This window comes from Suillus subaureus, assembly GCF_016647635.1.
Source record: "Suillus subaureus strain MN1 chromosome Unknown BJ212scaffold_22, whole genome shotgun sequence".
NCBI classification, from domain to species: Eukaryota; Fungi; Basidiomycota; class Agaricomycetes; order Boletales; family Suillaceae; genus Suillus; species Suillus subaureus.
In genome coordinates this window covers 494,036-511,557 of record NW_024538578.1, presented here as the reverse complement: position 1 = coordinate 511,557, position 17,522 = coordinate 494,036, and the positions used below count along the sequence as shown (strand labels likewise).

The window sequence follows — 17,522 nt, the reverse complement described above, 5'->3', positions numbered from 1 at the left end:
AGCAATCGCTCCATTGATATTACTTGATGTAGATGGGGGAGCACGGATGTAGAGCTTTCACACTCAGTTTCACGCTGACTTGCCAGCTGGGAATCATCTATGGAGCATTAGCGAAGCGATATAGGGCGCCGCAGATGATTGTGCATAGAGAATCCATTCTGTCAGCGCGCACGCGATTTGAAGTTGATGGGTGAAAGGTGGAACAGTGTAAATTCAATAAGGTTTCGATACCTCTAAGTTCATATTCGATTGCAAGAACAGGTTTTTGATTGTCGTAGGACTTCTATATGGTATCTACTTGGTACCTGCTGCTCAGAATTTGTAAACCTGACAAAGAAATATTTCAAGGGAATGATAGGTTGGGTAGCATGGTCACTTACCTGGTCTCCGGTGTAACCCAGTTCCTTAAGGATACCATTCAGTTCACCCTGCTCCCTGCCGTTCTTTTTGCCTGCAATTGAGGCAACCTGTCCAGGAGGACCTATGGAGCATTTAGTGATTGCCAGCGGATTCCAAATGTGTTGTGCATACCGCAGATGAAGACCTTCACTTTCTCGCCCAGTGATGGCGGAGCAATGTGCTGCTTAATGAGGTCAGCGCCAATGAATCCAGTGGGACCCTTCCAGCTAGCATCGCCCTTGTCGAGGACATATACGATATCGAAAGTGTCGGGGTACTTTTTCTTCATGGCGTCGAACTCCTCGCGAAGTATAATATCTTGCTCAGTAACATTGGCGTACAAAAGCTTGAACTTCGTCTTGTTCGTCTTGTCCGCAAGAGCATGTTGGAGGACCTGGTAGAGCGGAGCACTGTGATTACGCATTCAAAGTCAGTAATGTAAGTATAACGGAGACCGACATCCTTACATTCCACTTCCACCACCAATGAGGCCGACTTCTTCCAGCTCATTCACTGAAAGAGGATGAGAATCCAACCATTCCAAAATATCGAAAAACCATATTCACTCTTCCAAGGCCATTTTGCCAGAGGACCTTTAATTTTGAGAGAGTCTCCAGCTTTGAGAGAGTGAATGTGTTTGGAGACTTTGCCTGTCTCATATTTTTTGATGATAAAAATGAGCTCTCCCTCCAAATCAGACGCTGAAATGGGGGTGTACGGGCGATACATAGGTTGACCCTTGTCATCCTTAAAGTCGGGAGTTTCTATGTAAACACAGGAAGCAACTGGAAGAAGCGAAGCCTCGCCCTTCCCAAGCTCAAGCACAAATCTGAGGGACAGATATGAGCGTGGGGTTGTATATAAAAAGTAGTCCAAGGTCTCACTTAGAGGTGTTGTGATTGCAAGGCTCCACCCTCTTCAGTTTGAGGTCAATAAATTTTGACGGGTCAAGAGGACTCTTCAGGTCCTTCTTGGCAGTTACTGCCTCCCCCTTGCTAAAGCCCATGTACACATACGTGCCGAGACCTACGAGACCAGCACCACCAAGGTAAAGTCCGAGGTTGGATGATTTCTTGGCACCAGCTTCGGTCGAATAACGTCTACAACTGCTCGTTGCCTACACACATGAGACTGAGACTAACAAATTTTCATAATTGCTCACCACGGAACGGGCCAGCGTCGCTGCTCGAATGAAGGACATTGTAGTGGATGAGATGCTCGTGTTTCGGGCAAATTCGGTCGCAGCCTGAGAATCAAATGATTGTCAGACAAGCCCACGAGTTACGACGGACGCCGTTTCGTAAAGCCAACACAGCTCGCGTTCAAGCTGTGTGACTTATTTCTGGCAACAAGCGACCGAATTCTTTCCGTTTTGCACCTCGTGTTTGCTTCGGATCGATCTCAAGAACCTGATCGCTACTTGTGTTTCTGGGAGCCCCCGGTCACTGGCACTTGCAGCAGTCACTATCCACGATATTTGCAACATTAATTCCCTTGACTTTTGACTCCAAACATTTCTAAGATCAGAAGAGTCCAACGAGGTCGTTCTCCGCAGTGCGGAATCGGGACTCTGGAGAGCTCTAGAGGCCTAGGGCGTCACGAGACCCCTGGCAGTAGCGTTTCATATCCAATCTTAGATTCAGGTTCGGTGGTCATCACTATCTAGCATCTTTCTCTCCTCGCCATCATCAAGTCAATAAACGCACTTGTGTAAACCTTTCTACTGACTGCCGAATCTCTTTTTATCTTTTCATCTACCTCGTGTTAACTCTACGCCAGTCTGTCCATGTCTTTTGTCAAGCTGAGCATATTTGGCACCTCTTTCGAGGTGTGTTGCCTGTGTATGTCCTTGAAAACGATTGGTTCACGATTTGCTGATTTCATAGGTAACTACTCGTTATGTCGATCTGCAGCCCGTTGGAATGGGTGAGCATTAACCATCATTTCGATCTACTTGATGTCTAGACTAACTGAGATGTCTGTAGGGGCATTCGGTCTTGTCTGGTATGTTGCAAGTTTGAGACAGACAGTATACGACGTTCATGGGTGGCGTAGCTCTTCTAAGGATCAACTCACTGGGTCTTCTGTTGCCATCAAGAAGATTATGAAGCCCTTCAGTACCCCAGTTTTGAGCAAACGAACATACCGTGAGCTCAAGCTCCTCAAGCACATACAACACGAGAATGTACGTCTCAGATGCGCCACGCACAATTTGCTGCTCACACTTGTACTATCTACACGTGTAGATAATCAGCCTTAGCGATGTATTCATCTCGCCACTTGAAGATTTGTATGTTCCTACTCCAAACCCCGAACCCTCAAAGTAGTTGATCAATGTTACAGGTATTTCGTTACCGAACTCCTTGGAACCGACCTCCATCGACTGCTGACATCGCGACCTCTGGAGAAACAGTTTGTCCAATACTTCCTGTATCAGATTCTGGTACGTGATGATGATGTAACTCGCCGTCTTTCCGTCTGATCTGGTCCAGCGTGGACTAAAATATGTTCACTCTGCGGGCGTCGTGCACCGAGACCTCGTGCGTCTTTTGTTCTGTATCTATCATGATCATTTTCGAGACAAGCGCACAGAAACCTAGTAATATTCTTGTCAACGAGAACTGCGACTTGAAGGTTTGTCGGTTCGTCACAGCAACATGGGATATCTTATGATGTCATTGCTTCTATAGATATGTGATTTCGGATTAGCCCGGATCCAGGACCCCCAAATGACAGGCTATGTCTCAACACGATATTACCGCGCCCCTGAAATTATGTTAACCTGGCAAAAGTACGATGTTGCGGTCGACATTTGGAGTACAGGCTGCATATTCGCAGAGATGCTCGAAGGCAAACCCTTGTTCCCTGGGAAAGACCGTGAGCATTCACGCACCTGCATTCTCACTTTCTAACATTGTGCCTTCGTTTCAAGATGTCAATCAGTTTTCCATAATCACTGAACTATTGGGTACTCCTCCAGATGATGTCATTGAAACTATCGCGAGCGAAAACGTGGGTAGTACCTCTAGGTTATCGGCTAGGTATTCCCATTCTCACGTTAATCGATCGCGCTGTAGACTCTCCGCTTTGTGCAAAGTCTGCCCAAACGCGAGCGCGTGCCTTTCAGCCAGAAACTCCGAACTACCGATACGGATGGTGAGGCACCATTCTGGCTCTGAGTGGCGTGCATGTACTAATGCTCCATCACAGCCTTGGATCTTCTAGAAAAGATGCTGGTCTTCGACCCTCGGAAACGCATAGATGCTGCGGAGTCACTCGCTCATGAATATGTGGCGCCGTATCATGATCCGACCGATGAACCTGTAGCTTCTGAGAAATTTGATTGGAGTTTCAATGATGCCGACCTCCCCGTTGACACGTGGAAGGTCATGATGTACAGCGAGATTCTGGGTTAGGGTTCTTTTCACATTCAGCTGCCACGATGCTCACGGTGTCTTTGGTGCGTTTCAAGATTTCCATCAGGTTGGGGACACGTCCACATCAGCGAGCGGTATACCCGAAGGTGCACTAGCAGGACCAGACGCACCAGCAGGAACTACACCAGCAAAGTGAATTTTCACATAGTCCCATCTTATTTTCAGCTGGATGTTTGTTTTGACGTGATCCCTATAAGCAAGATCTTTTCCTCTACTGCTGCATTGCAGGAGTACAAGTCTTTAAAGCGTCCTTGCTTTTGTGGACACAAATCATTCACTACCACTATCTCTTTCAGAACCGATCACTTGTAATGTCTTCAATTTTACATAATAAGCAAGCAGGATTGTACGTACCAATATCTTTTCGAATACATGCAAGGTGGAACCAGGGGTCCCAAGGGCAGGAAGGGCCTATCGTCCCTTTCAACAGCTTAGTCAGCACGTAGACTAGGTTTCACCATATCATCATAGTAGCGTGTCTGCCTTGCTCTGGGCTTAGGCCGCTGGTCCTGCTCCAACTGGTAGAACTACTCAGAAGTGCTCCGGATTCGCGTAGAATTTTCGGCAGTCATTCGCGTGATTGTTGAACACAGCCTTGGTTTAGACTAGCGCCGCTTTCGTAAGTTTACAAGATAAACTGAAATAGGACTTCGCTACATCCTATCAGTGCGTAGCACTATACGCGTGCTCGATCCTTCATATAAGTATACCAACTTTATTGTGTGGCGTAGTAAGTACCGCAATGTGTGCTTATCGTGATCAAGCGTATCAACTCTCACTCAGACATACTAGGAGTTCCCGGGACCTTTTTAGGTTTGTTACGAACTCTGCCCGCTTCTTTGAGCAACACCAGCACGACTCGAGAAAGCGCGATAAGGATGCCACCTCGTCGTAGACCGACCGCGTTTGAGGTAACATATCCAAGTGAAGTGCGAGATGAATCCGGCAGTGGTACAGATGGGGGGAATAATCGCCGGCGTCAGCGTGATGACGCGGAGCGCTATCATGACTCAGTGCGTGCCATTGAAATCGCGAGAGTGTATGTTTGATAGTAACTATCCTCTCCCTTTCACAGCGTGCAAAACGTCGGAAGACGAATGAACGTCCTCGAGCACGTGTGTTGGCATGTTTTTCCGCCGAAATCCGATTAACTTACAATGCACCGTCCCAGCGAAATATTATCAACCGGAAAACAACGAACTACTGGAGACTGAAGACCTTGTCGTTATCGGCGAAGATCCAGGCGTGCTAAACGATGGGCAGAAACCTACCCGGATCCTACATGACTTTGCGTTTTTCGACCCTACTCGTCACCTGGTTATGGTCTCCCTTTCTTACCTTAATGAGCAGCGCGGGAACAATGATCATATGCTTGAGGGTGCAGGTAAGGTTACTTCAGTGCCAGAAAACGACGAAGATGAGGGCCAGGAAGAAGACCTCGAAGATTACGATCCCCAGTTTATTCGCATCAAAAATATTCTTGGCTATTCTATCGACTACACTGAAGATGAAGAGTAGGTGATGTTCTTTTTTAGATTTACTTAATAATCCACGGCTATTGTGCGCAGTTCAATGTACATTGAATCCAACCACGCTCGGTATCGTCTGGATACTCCATCGAAGGATTACCGACACGAGTTCAGAGCATTTTTTCTACCGCACCGTGTCGTTCAAGCGATTGTATCGTCCGCCATACGGGAACCGGATCTGCAATATCGTGACTTTCTGGCCAACTTTTCAACCATAGAGATTGGCAGTAGTCGACTTGACGAGCAATATCTTTGGGACAGTGTGAGATTTTTTCGATTGTGATCAAACTTCACTGCAACGTATCGTAGGTTGCTGAACTAAGATATGCGCTCGAGGGTCTAGAAAATTCTCAACAATTGCGTACCACTAATATCATCCGACACCTTTTGACAGAGCCTGCGCCCCCGATATTGAGATCCATCAAACCACGTCCCCGGCCACAAGTTCCGCCAGTAGCAGTAATTACTAGCAAAGGAAGCAAAGATCTTGCCGTCCTTCGTCCGGAAAATCAGAATGCGACGCATGTAACGTCGCGAATTGCAAATTTGGCGACCGGATGGTTTAAAGAACAGCTGGTGGTTGCCGGTCCACAACCTCGTGTTGAACCTGGGATTCCGTATGATGACCTTCGGAAGAGGGTGAAGCAATTTGTCCAGCGAGTATCTATACGGAGGGAAATTCAATTCCGTTCCGCGGAACAACGCCTTCGTCGAGGTTCACGCTGGCTCAAGTACATCACAATAGATGGCAATGATTATGCAGTATGGTATTGTTAATTCCTATTGTGTCTAGCTTCACTTTGCTTGTAGGTTGGAGATACCATCATTGTTGCCATTGGGAACGATGACCAGAGGAGGCCTCCCGAATTGCCGGACCCAGAAGACATACCTAAATATGCAACTCTAGCAGACTACTTTTGGTATACTATTCGTGCTGATACGTTTCACTGACTAACTCCCTTTCCTCAGGTTTGGAAAAATTCTATACATCAGTGACGAGTTTGAAAATGTTCATGTTGAATGGTTCGAGCATAGTACAAAAACGGCTATGGAGCAGCTTGGACACCCCCAAGAATTATTTCTGACCAACATATGTAGCACTGTCGATTTCGACCTTATCGTCCAAAAAGTTTCGGTTCAGTTCGTCGATCCTTCAAAAGAAATGCCTGTCGTTGGGCCTTATAATTTTTTCTACAAGTCATACATCTTCCGCAACTTTCGAGAACCTTGCTGATATTTCTGCCTGCAGGTTCATTTATGATAGTCTTGATGGTTCATTCACTGAAATACCGCAAGAACGACTGCAGCGCGGACAAGACGAGCTCCCGTACAACCACTGCCCTGTGTGCTCAGTGGCTGAGGAGCAGGAAGCACTCATCCTCCACAAAATTCACCATGGCGTTGCATGGAAGGGCGCTAGGTATCATCTCCGCGACGTTGTTATGATCAAGGCTCAGGAAGGACCGTGTCATATCGGTCAAATTACCCGTATTCACATTCAGCATTCAGATGACGATGGTTGGATTCGAGTAAGAATGTTTGGAAGGATTAACAAGTTGGGCCTCCGACCCGCGGAAGAGCTCAAGGATGAGGTGAGGGTACACCGCCCACGTACAATCTTCACTTTTACCCAGGTCCCCAGCGCCATCTCTTTGTCACGCAAGATAAAATGAACTTCCCGATTTCCAGTATTATTGGAATGTGTCATGTCTATGTGCGAGCGGCTGTGCCAGAGCTCAAAGAATGGCTCGAGATGTCGCCCTATCACTTCTATGCTTGCTACTCCTTCCCTAGCCTCGATGTAACCTCCTGGGATCACAAACACACACTTCTGCCTAAAGATCTCCTGGTGTGCATATACTGTACTGCAGAGAACCTAGCTGAGTGGAAGCAATACCAAGAATTTTTGAAGAAGCAAAAACCCCTTCGTGCTTTGGACCCGTTCGCCGGAGCCGGAGCTTTCGGGATGGGGTTGGAGGAGTCTGGCTGCATCGAAGTTACCCATGCGGTCGAAATTTCTCCAAGTGCCGCAAAGACCTTGAAGTGCGCGTCTTGCTCCTCATTTCAGCAATACTAACAAGAACTTGACAGAGCCAACTCTCCTAAAACGGTCGTGTATAACCAATGCAGCAACCTAGTACTCGCAGCAGCGATTAGATCACACACCAATCTCGAGGTTAGGCGGTTGGAGAAAATAGAATCGGATATCACAGAGGACCCATACATACCCGCCCTTCCAAAACCTGAGGAGATTGATTGTATCATTGCTGGGTTTCCCTGGTCAGTGATGGCATATTTTCGCACTCTTTTTGATTGTAGTGAAACTGCACCTTAGCCAGCCCCATTCACGTCTGAACATGTTCGTCAAAGCAAATGACCGCAAGAGCAACCTTATCCTCAACGTCTTATCGTGGGTTGACTTTATGCAGCCAAAATACTGCTTCTTTGAGAACGTGCGCGGGTTCCTGTCGTTCGGTCTAAAGGTACGGCAAGCCGGGCCGTATAGAGTAAAAGGGGGTATTCCCATGGGCGGATTGAAATTCTTGATCCGGGCGATGACTGACATGAAGTAAGTCGCGCTCAAGCATCAAGTATCTGTCCAACATCATACTTCTCAGCTACCAAGTGCGCTATGGGATCCTACAAGCTGGTCACTACGGCACTCCTCAAACTCGTGTGCGGTTTTTCATGGTCGCGGCAAAGTACGGTCAACCCCTTCCTCAGCTCCCTCAACCTACGCACGCCTTCCCTACAGTGGACGCGCTGGGAATTAATTTTCCAATTGGACACCATATCAACCCTATTTGGACAGAGACTGGATACGCGCCTCACCAGTTTGTCACTATTGACGATGCTATCAGTGACCTTCCTCGATTCGATTGGTACAGTTACATTACCCTGAAATGGGCCACGTTCACTAAGTTATTGGTTACAGGGCAAACCCAAGACCACCCAGGGATCCAGCCAGACGACGAGAAGAACGGGAGCGCGCCCAAATGATCCCCGTTAAGAAATGCAAGAAAGACCGCCCCTGGTGCGGGTACTCTGGAGAGGATGTAGAGTACGAGCATGAGCCAACAACAGCGTTCCAAAAATGGTGTCGTGAAGAACCTTCGAAAGATCTGCAACAATATACGCGGACCTACGAGGCCATCAAAGTCGAGAGGTGAGTGATGACCTCGCATAGTAGATGTTTTTAACCTGCGCAGAGTTGTAAGTATCCCGATGAGGGCGGGTGCAGACTATAGGGGTAAGTTTCTTTTTTTTTTGCAAGACTTTGCAGCATTGACGATGATGTCAGAACTTGGGGGCATCTCTGGGAGTGGCACTTCGCAAATCCATCCTCAGCCGCTGCACGCAGGGGTTTCAAACCAGGTACTCTGACTTAATGAAGAGTCATGCGTAACGTTTAACTCACGGTGCATAGGTCTTTATGGACGAGTTGACAGGAACAGTTATTTTCAAGCTACTGTCACCAACGTTGACCCAAGTGCAAAGCAATCTCGCGTGCTTAACCCTTATGTGCGTCATTGATTCCACTACAGTGCACCTAACTAAATGAGTACAAATCGTGCAGTGTAAACGCATTGTCACGGTGCGCGAACTCGCTCGCTCACAAGGCTTTCCCGACAAGTTTGTGTTCCACGCGGAAAATGATCGTGTCATGACGGTGTGTGCTAAAACAATCCCCCCTCCCACTACACATTGATCAAATAACATAGATGCACAGGCAGATTGGGAATGCCGTGCCATGGCCAGTCGCAATGGCAATCGGCCGCGAGTTAAGGAAAGTGCTAGTGAAGAAGTGGTTGAAAGAGCGTGATGATGCCATAGTGGTCGATTGAGCTCGTGTAACGCTGGAAACATAATATATGTATCATTAGCAAGTAAATGTAAGATGTCCAGGTTCCATACCGCACAATTTCAGCCTGTACAGCATTAATATTGGCGATTTGATTAGCCGTTGGTAGCGTGATGCTCGTCATTGACAAGCTCATATCCTACCCACACAACTTCGGAACAACTCTCACAGCCGACAAGGTGTCTTCCCGCATCCATATCTTCTTCAATGATCCTGTATGTCCCACCACATCTACAAGCATGTGTCCATACACCTTCCTCTGCCTCCTCAAAATCTTCTAGTGAGATGACCTGCGCAGGACGCGGTCCAGTGGAGGTTTTTACTCGAGTATTTCGAAGAATATTATCATAGGCTACGCGAGAGGACACGTTTGACAAGGTGGTGTACGCTTCTTTGAGGAGTGCGATAGTCGACATCTACGGGTGGTATACCGGATGAGAATGATCGTTTGTCTGGATGGGAAGCAAGAAGAGCCTTATGGTACGCTGATTTTATTGTACTCAGCGGGGCATCGTATGTTATGCCAAGGAGCTGGTAGAAATCGACGTCGGGAGAGGTATCCAGCTTGCTTGAAGGTGATGGTTTGTTGCTACCCAATGGTGATTACCACACCCTTCAAATTCGTAAGGGTTAAGCTCTATGGGTATCGATCTACGTACGCAAGTCGAGCAAATGGGTCTCAAAATGAACGCAGGGACATGGTCAATGAGAGTAGGGTAAAATGACGTAGTGGTAGATCAAGATGGAATGAAACTAAGTAGAAAAATGGGCAATGGCAGCATGAACTTATGTAACTAACAGTACTGTCCAGTATTATTCCAAGTCCATCGTCCGTGTACACATCGACATTAAGCAGATTCCCTGCGAAATAAACAAGCTGTAAGCAGATGAGGCAAGTCTACATGATTATGCAGTCCTTGTTGGCGGCTGCATTCTTGGCATCGGAGTCTCGCATGACTCCGCCTTGTTGTCCGATGGGTGGGCCTTTGAGTCGCTGTTGGGCTCGCTTATCACCCAGTTCTGCGGCTTTCTTGAAATACGTCATCGCTCTGCACATATACATCAGTATCGAATTCAGTACTGAGAAAAAATCACTCACTCTGGGAGTTCCGGCGGGGTACCAATCCCCACTTCCAAGAAGTATCCAACGGCGTACATCGCCTTTGCAAGACCGGCATCTGCGGCTTTGCGTGCCCACAGATACGCTTCTGTGTCGGATTGGGGTAGCACACCGGGTGAGCCGACTAAGTACCAGGCTGTGAGGGCGAAACATGCATCACGATGATTCTGCTGCGCTGCGATGTTCTGCGCAGATACAATTAACTTTAGCGCGCTAATCGGTGGGGATACTCACATAGTAATGAATTGATAAGGCTGGATCCTGGGGACAACCCAATTTCCCATACTCATAACATTCCCCTAACCGGTAAGCACTGGGTGCATACCCAAGTTCCGCCGCCTGTGCGAGTAGTTCCACGGTATACTCCACGTCAACAAATACGACGTTGTCTATCCCACGTTCGTGCAACAAGGCAAGCTCGTGCAGGGCGTGCGGGAATTCAGCTGTTGCGTGCTCCGCAGAGCGTTTTAGCCATTTGACACCCTCGCGTGGCCGTTTTGAGAGTCCGAGCTCGCCATTAAGTTCAGCAATACCAAGACGGTACATAGCACCAGGATGAAGCGCTGCTCCGGCTTTGCGGAAGAATTGGAGAGCCTTGGCAGATTCACGCCTGCAACCCCATCCATTCTCGCAGCAAGTTCCTGCACGATATGCGGCATCTGGATGCCCGTGCTTTGCTGCAAGCACAAATAGTGGGTACGCCCGGTCGAAGTCCTGCCTGTTCTTGTAAGTCCCTAGACCATTGGCGTAGCAGTCTGCAAGGAAATATTGCGATGCTGGGTGTCCCCGGTCTGCTTGGCGTTTGAGGAGACCTGTGGCTTCATGCACGAGATTGTCACGCTTGTCAATTGCCTTTTCAATTTCCATGACATTTCCGGGGGTGGGGGACGGGATGGGGAAAGATTTCGAAGCATCAATCATGAATACTGCGAACTCGAATTGGATGTCTGGATCCTGTGTTTTCTTTGCATTTGCACGATATAGCTCGAGGGTACGCTCATAAGAAAGTAGCGAGGCTTGGTTGCCCGGGCGGAGGTGAGAGTGATCTAGAAGGGGACCCTGGGACAATGGTGATTGAGAATGAGATTGTTGAGTTGGGAAGGATGTGCTGCCATTCTGTTGGGCGCCATAAAACTCATCCGCAGCATCAGGTAATTGACCCGCGAGTCCCAAGGGTTGTTCGTCGTCATCATAGTCCGGATCTACTGGCTGTTGTGGAGGCTGGTAATGATTCGGGGAGCCTTGAGTACGGGACTGGCGATGACGGCGTGGCGGCTCTGGGAGATAATCTGGTTGGCCTGCCGCATCATCCGCAGCATAGAACGAGTTTGGCCGTGACTGAGCGTGGGCGTACATTACTTAGTACGATGTGAAGAGTTGAGCTGATACTTGAGTCAAGCTATTTGATTGTCAGAAATGATGTTAGGCTAGGCCAGCGAAGCCTCAAAGGATAGATTTGAACCCACTATTACCTGCTGAAAAGAAGTTATATGATCGTTACAAGGGCTGTACTGGTAACACGCTGGTTAATTATGGTACAATATATAGACACGGATTCGCCTACGGAAGTGGCTGACAGTGTTTGACCAGTAACACCGCACACGGTTGTCGCTGCAGTCGGTGATGAAGAGACTATGACTATATCGTTCACGATGTGGTCTCTGACGTCGACGGGGTCGATCGCCAGTAAGGAGTGGCCTCAAGTCAGCTGCAAGGCTTGCAGTGGATAATTAAGAGGAGCGATTGATGAAGTGAACTATGTATTACCCAAGTATTACCGGTATGAACCGGGCACGGTTCACATGATGTCGGATGCAATGTCAGGTCTGCTCAAGATCAGCTGTGGTTGTCCTCAGCGTCTAGGATGACCAGCACAAACTTTTATTGAGATTTTTTCTATATCATGCAGTCTTTGCGTACACGCAGGCCATCTGAGACGCGTACCGTCAAACGTCAGGCCTCTAAACTCGAGAAGAAGCCGATCAATAAGAATATCCGCAAGTCCACCGTCGATGACAAGATAAAGAAGCGCATGTCACTGCGCTATGCAGAGATATCTGCACCCACCGAAGCTTCTGTCCCAGACGTGCCAAGCGTTCCCATTGGGCTGCGGCCAGGCGCAGTGAGGGACCCAGATGAACTTGTCTTGGAACGTGCCAGTATCAGAGAGGACCCGAAGGCTATAGATCAAAGGTTGCTGGACAAGGAAGATTTTGATCCTGACACTTGTAGGTACTGCGCATTTGCATTCTGGATGTTCTTACGCGTTCGACGTACTATACAGACTTGAAGGCCAAACTGGCTAACTCAACCGAGGCGGAGCTCAGGTCTCTCCAGTCTTCACTCAGATCATCCAAGGATGATACCGCTGTCGAACTACAGCGGAATGTGTTTAAAAAGTATCTCCTAACGTTCTTCCCCGTCGACTTCGCTAACCTTACTACAGCTATGCTGAGTTCGTACATATTTCCAAAGAAATTTCTTTCCTCGAGAATGAAGTGCTCGAGCTCAAAGAAAGCCTTTCTGAATGGAAGTCTATGCCGAGCCTTTTGCACATTGATGAATCCGCCTCTGCTTCGGAGCGGCGGCGCAACGTCCGTTCATCCATTGCGGACCTTCGCGTGCTCTATGCGAATCAGATGCAGACGCTGCATACCCAAATCGAGGGCTCCGCAAAATTTGCTCCAACAACGCCAGGCAGACATGTAATTTATGAGATGGACGGGATATATGCTCTCAATGCGGCAACCTACAGGATCAGTAACACTGTCAAGTTCGTCGTGCTAGATGATTCTGTGCTCGTCGCGAAGAGGAGGAGGAGGAACAACGGAGAAGGGGGACGGCTGGTGGCAGAGAGATGTTGGCCTTTGAATGAAATGTTGGTGTTAGATACGAAAGATACAGCAAGTGAGTGTGATCTGTATTGTAGAGCGCATACGATTATCTGATCAACCTGGCAAGCTATGACGAATGTCTTTAAAGTTCGCCATCAAAAGGAGACATATGTTTACAGAACGGAGGCACCCTCTGATAAGAAGATTCTTCTTGGACAGTTTCGCCAGGTTGCCGAAGAACTTGCGATCCGCAAACGCAGGGAGCGTGAAGGCGAGCACGAGCGACGTAAGAGCATGTGGACCAGCGGAGATGTCAGCCTCTATGCCTTGGTCAATTCATATTCGTTCATTTGACATGTTATTCTTAAGCAGCGCGCTTCCATGACATTGCATCCTGACAAGATGCCGCCCCTTCCTGACTGGATGGCTGAGCTTGCCCGCAAAGCGGGCATTGATGGGGACACCAGCGCACGGGACAAATCCGAGAGCGATGCACGTTTCATCAGTGATTTTTCGGACGACCTTACAGTCGCTATCGCTTTACGATCCTGGGAACGGGCCGTTGAGCTAGTGGTGGAAGGTCGAGCTAAAGTTTCTTCCGTACCGTCATTGAGCGCCAAGCTCACTCCTCTCACGGCGAGCCTCACCTCAGCATTACTCGATGCACTCAGTTCGCCCGGGAACCGCAAGAATACTGCAGTAAACCTCATTGGCCATTTGTTAAAGCTTGGACAAGGTCCAGCTGCGAGGTCAACATTCTTGAATGCACGAGCGGAGGCGGTGGACCGGTATGTCAGGGCTATCAGATTCGAAGGCCATGTCGGGATGTATGTGCACGATTTAGCTTTAGTCGTGTTTACCGGGATCAAGCATACAGCGGATTGGTTCCTCGCGGGCTTTGTAGAGCATGATATGACTAGCAGTCAGTATTTCTTCGCATTTTCCATGCGATCCTCTTTACTGATCGGCACCAAGCTTTAATTGACTGGGCTAAGAAACAAATTGAGATATATGCTGAGAGGTTCAGGAAGCAGGTCTATAGTTCCGATGCTGAACAACAGACTGTCAAAGAAGCACTCAAAATCACACACAGTCAGAGTCGCAAGGTTCGTCTATGATCTTTCCGCCACCAATTCATGCCAATCTTGACCCCTGTCTTTCATTCTCACCGTTTGTGTAAACCATCCACTTACATACTATTCAGCTCCTACAAGAATTTGGGCTTGACTTCCGCTATCTCCTTGACGAGCTTCTGGTTCAGGACCCCCAGAGAAACGACACCTGCGTTGTTTCCGCTACCTTCCATGCCCCTTCCCTAGGGCCCTCCATCTCGGGCTCGCACACACCACAATCCATATCATCCTTCGTGTCTTCCTCAACGCCTCTCATACCTTCAATTCCATCTGCCCCTGACTCGCCCGCCCGCCCTACTACACGCTCTCTAATGCCTGTGCGCCCTGTCGTGCAGATCCATGACTCTGATCACTCATCGAGATCTGCGCGGGATAGCCCAGCTCCTCCACCACGTTCGTCAGATCGTCCTGGGAGCACCAACAGACCACCAGTCGCCATTCCACAAAGGGAAGGGATGTTTTGACCGGATATCCTATATTACTGGTTTGTGTTCAATTTCATTGGCTGTTCTCAAAGATTTGTGGCATGCATTCTACGCCCGAGATGACAAGTACCAAGGTATGCAATTTTTCACCCTCCAACCCTCTGCCACGGGTTAGTACCGGGAATGGATACGACCCGAACTCGAACGTCAATCTAGTGATCGCCTACGCCTTCCTCCCTCAGATACCGCTTGTCTCCTACTCTAGAGTCTGCATATCTGTCCTTGAAATATTTTGATAGCGTGTACTCGTTCAGACTTGCCCCTGCGTTCCCCATTCATTATGAGCATTTACTATCCAGACTGCGGAGCCTTTGAACCTCTGTAGCATGCCCTCCATACTGCTGCATAGCTGGCCTCCGCTGAGGGGACTTCATCGCGTTGAGTGGATTGTGAGTCAGCGACGTGTAGAAACAATTTTTTTTGTTGATTCCAACTCGTGTCCATTGGGGAGAGTACCCTATGTAGGACAATACTTTCTAATTAAGCGCGTTCTCTCAAGATTTAATGGTGGAAATGCATGGAAGGAGTATATTATAACTAACGAATTAAATCACTATGATGATAATGATAACGATAAAGATAATAACGATCGTAATAGTTTGAATGAATGAAGAGTAGTGTACTATGCCATAGAGAATAAAAAGAATGCGTGTAGTCGGTGGAAAGACCATATGTGAATGAATGACAGCAGATAATAATAAAGAGAGCGGTCGGCAGCGGGAGTGGGGTGTAACTACATCTCATCCGCGTCTCGTATCTCATTAGCCTCCCAAAAATCAGGGTCGTCCTCGTCGTCCTCGTCTTCGGCGGGCACTGCGACCGTGTTATTCTCTGGTGATTGGGAGAGGCAAAGTACAGGATTCGCAAAACTTGGCGTTCCATACCACTGTGTAACATAAGCGACTGGGGGTGGGAACTGCACGTTCTTGGACATCGACGTGGCGGGCATGGGGTACGGACAAGAATACGTGAACGCCGTAGTAGGTGCTGTCACAGGCGCGGCAGAAGTGGAACTCATGGAACTTTTGCAAGCGTCTGAGTATGATTGCCCAGCACCATCAGCTGCTAGCTTTCCACAACTGTCGTCCCAATGCCTCTTGCAGGCATCACGTCGGGCATAACTAATGACAACAATATTAGTTATCAGACGCGCTTATTTCGAGAGTTAGGATACGCACGTTTTGATAAAACCAGGGCATTTGTATTTCTCTAGTTTGAAGCCTAGATGCTTTTTTGTCTTGAGGTGCTTGAGATAGCCTTCAGGACGGAGTACCATGCCGTCCTTAGAACACACGAATGTCCCGTTGGGTTGGCCATGTTGATCTAACACGGGTTTCTGTCCCAAGGTTTGAGAATGTGACCTCACAAAATTAAAAGAAAACTCACAAATAACGGGTCATTCTTCATCCCGCCAGGGTATATTTTGGTTCGCTTGACGTCACGAACTTGGAGGTTCTCTGCAACGCGCCTTTGACCGACCGAAAAACTTGATACTTGAGGGAGAGATAAGGAAGCAGAGTCCGTTGCAAGCCCAGGCCCGTGATGTTGGTGGGGGTAACCTTGGTGCGGTATGGGTGGAGCGTAAAGGTTCGCGGCTCTTGGAAAAGAGCTCAATGGGAAAGGTTGATAGTAGAGGGGGGACGCGGATGGGCGTTGTGGGGGAGGAACAACCACAGTGAGTGATGAGTATGGACCAGGATCAGTGGCATGTGAGACATGGGCTGCTGCAGGGGGGCAATAACCATTCTGTCCCGCTTGGAATGCGTGATGATCAACTCCAGTGCCCACATCAGGCGAAGGTGCGACGGGGGCGTACGAGGGAGCATCAGGTGGCACATCATATGGGTAGGGGTGTGGGGGGGCATAGCCTGGATAAGGAATATATGCGGGCTGGGGCCAGGGAAATTGACCAATATACATGCCAGTGTTCGGTATGTATTGTGCTGCATTGGAAGAATCGGAGCCGTGCGACGAGGAAGTATGGGGGGTAGATTGGGTCATCTAGATGCGAGAAGTTGATATCGTCAGAATGCGTAGGTGTTGAAGCTGGGGACAAACGTACCTGGGCCAGCAGATAATTGATTGAAATGTTAAAGGGGTGTATACGCGTTCGCAATGATAATAAGTACAGCGGGTAAGGGATAGAAGATGAGGGCCACTGAAACAATATTTATATGGTTGTCCAGTAGGTGTCCTCGAGTTGTGTGGAATCTTCCTTTCAGAGAACATTTCCTGTGGACCACCATTATTCATCAAATGGGACAGTGGTCATTTTGCTCCATGCGTTCAACTTTGCATCCACTCTCGAGTGGTTCATTCTTGTGGTAAGTCCGCGATGCAAAAACGAGAAGTGCGTTGTGGATGCGCTGTGAATGTTTGTGCCCTCCTGAGACTTGAGCGCCAGACGACATGGATAATAATGTTCTCGCTGCACTTCCTTGTAAGTACTCACTTTTATTTCATTTCCTGGTTAACACATCGTAACATCCTGTCATAGATTCTGGCGGAACGTGACTCCTCTGACCAAGACGCTGAACTGACCGCAATTTTACTTTCTTGTTTTCAAAACTACACAAGTTGAAGGAAATTGCAGTCTAGCAACATTGGTCGATTGACGCAAAGGTATGTCGTTGTCTTGTTACTCTTCACAACCGCATATACAGGCACTAAAGAGCGATCAGTTGTAGGTTCTCAGTAGGGTGGAAAGACAAATGCGAGGAATA

At 48.3% G+C, this 17,522-nt stretch overlaps 7 protein-coding genes across 7 annotated transcripts; 3 read left to right on the top strand and 4 right to left on the bottom strand.

Moving 5' to 3' along the window:
* Positions 1-312: 312 nt before the first annotated feature.
* Positions 313-1,600, bottom strand: BJ212DRAFT_1300861 (cytochrome-b5 reductase; the record flags this gene model as incomplete). The annotated part of the gene is made up of 7 exons (XM_041333041.1): positions 313-327; positions 381-481; positions 532-809; positions 867-912; positions 966-1,228; positions 1,284-1,516; positions 1,562-1,600. The coding sequence occupies 7 exons, from the start codon at positions 1,598-1,600 to the stop codon at positions 313-315; spliced, it is 975 nt and encodes a 324-aa protein (XP_041191631.1).
* Positions 1,601-2,185: 585 nt separating this feature from the next.
* Positions 2,186-3,972, top strand: BJ212DRAFT_1274637 (kinase-like domain-containing protein; the record flags this gene model as incomplete). The annotated part of the gene is made up of 13 exons (XM_041331167.1): positions 2,186-2,227; positions 2,286-2,325; positions 2,385-2,403; positions 2,455-2,584; positions 2,646-2,689; positions 2,743-2,842; positions 2,892-2,939; positions 2,992-3,033; positions 3,090-3,276; positions 3,332-3,411; positions 3,477-3,555; positions 3,610-3,810; positions 3,872-3,972. The coding sequence occupies 13 exons, from the start codon at positions 2,186-2,188 to the stop codon at positions 3,970-3,972; spliced, it is 1,113 nt and encodes a 370-aa protein (XP_041191630.1).
* A 742-nt stretch (positions 3,973-4,714) lies between these two features.
* Positions 4,715-9,210, top strand: BJ212DRAFT_1274983 (S-adenosyl-L-methionine-dependent methyltransferase; the record flags this gene model as incomplete). Its single annotated transcript, XM_041331191.1, has 18 exons — positions 4,715-4,849; positions 4,912-4,951; positions 5,008-5,350; positions 5,405-5,627; positions 5,675-6,127; positions 6,176-6,285; positions 6,335-6,562; positions 6,615-6,957; positions 7,008-7,408; positions 7,457-7,645; positions 7,701-7,934; positions 7,984-8,247; positions 8,301-8,531; positions 8,575-8,619; positions 8,667-8,740; positions 8,793-8,887; positions 8,943-9,035; positions 9,088-9,210. The coding sequence occupies 18 exons, from the start codon at positions 4,715-4,717 to the stop codon at positions 9,208-9,210; spliced, it is 3,624 nt and encodes a 1,207-aa protein (XP_041191629.1).
* Positions 9,095-9,879, bottom strand: BJ212DRAFT_387324 (uncharacterized protein). The gene has a single exon (XM_041343073.1). It carries the CDS (start codon positions 9,641-9,643, stop codon positions 9,323-9,325), a length of 321 nt encoding a protein of 106 aa, XP_041191628.1. The 5' UTR covers positions 9,644-9,879; the 3' UTR covers positions 9,095-9,322.
* A 246-nt stretch (positions 9,880-10,125) lies between these two features.
* On the bottom strand, positions 10,126-11,703 carry BJ212DRAFT_1300859 (uncharacterized protein; the record flags this gene model as incomplete). Its single annotated transcript, XM_041333040.1, has 3 exons — positions 10,126-10,276; positions 10,327-10,532; positions 10,582-11,703. 3 exons carry the CDS (start codon positions 11,701-11,703, stop codon positions 10,126-10,128), a joined length of 1,479 nt encoding a protein of 492 aa, XP_041191627.1.
* Positions 11,704-12,171: 468 nt separating this feature from the next.
* On the top strand, positions 12,172-15,261 carry BJ212DRAFT_1364942 (uncharacterized protein). The gene is made up of 7 exons (XM_041336055.1): positions 12,172-12,575; positions 12,632-12,746; positions 12,794-13,254; positions 13,309-13,493; positions 13,554-14,103; positions 14,157-14,287; positions 14,386-15,261. Exons 1-7 carry the CDS (start codon positions 12,251-12,253, stop codon positions 14,776-14,778), a joined length of 2,160 nt encoding a protein of 719 aa, XP_041191626.1. The 5' UTR covers positions 12,172-12,250; the 3' UTR covers positions 14,779-15,261.
* Position 15,262: 1 nt separating this feature from the next.
* On the bottom strand, positions 15,263-15,997 carry BJ212DRAFT_1364940 (uncharacterized protein). The gene is made up of 2 exons (XM_041336054.1): positions 15,978-15,997; positions 15,263-15,920 (listed from the first exon to the last, which is right to left on the bottom strand). The coding sequence occupies exon 2, from the start codon at positions 15,694-15,696 to the stop codon at positions 15,337-15,339; it is 360 nt and encodes a 119-aa protein (XP_041191625.1). The 5' UTR covers positions 15,697-15,920; positions 15,978-15,997; the 3' UTR covers positions 15,263-15,336.
* Between the last annotated feature and the right edge of the window lie 1,525 nt (positions 15,998-17,522).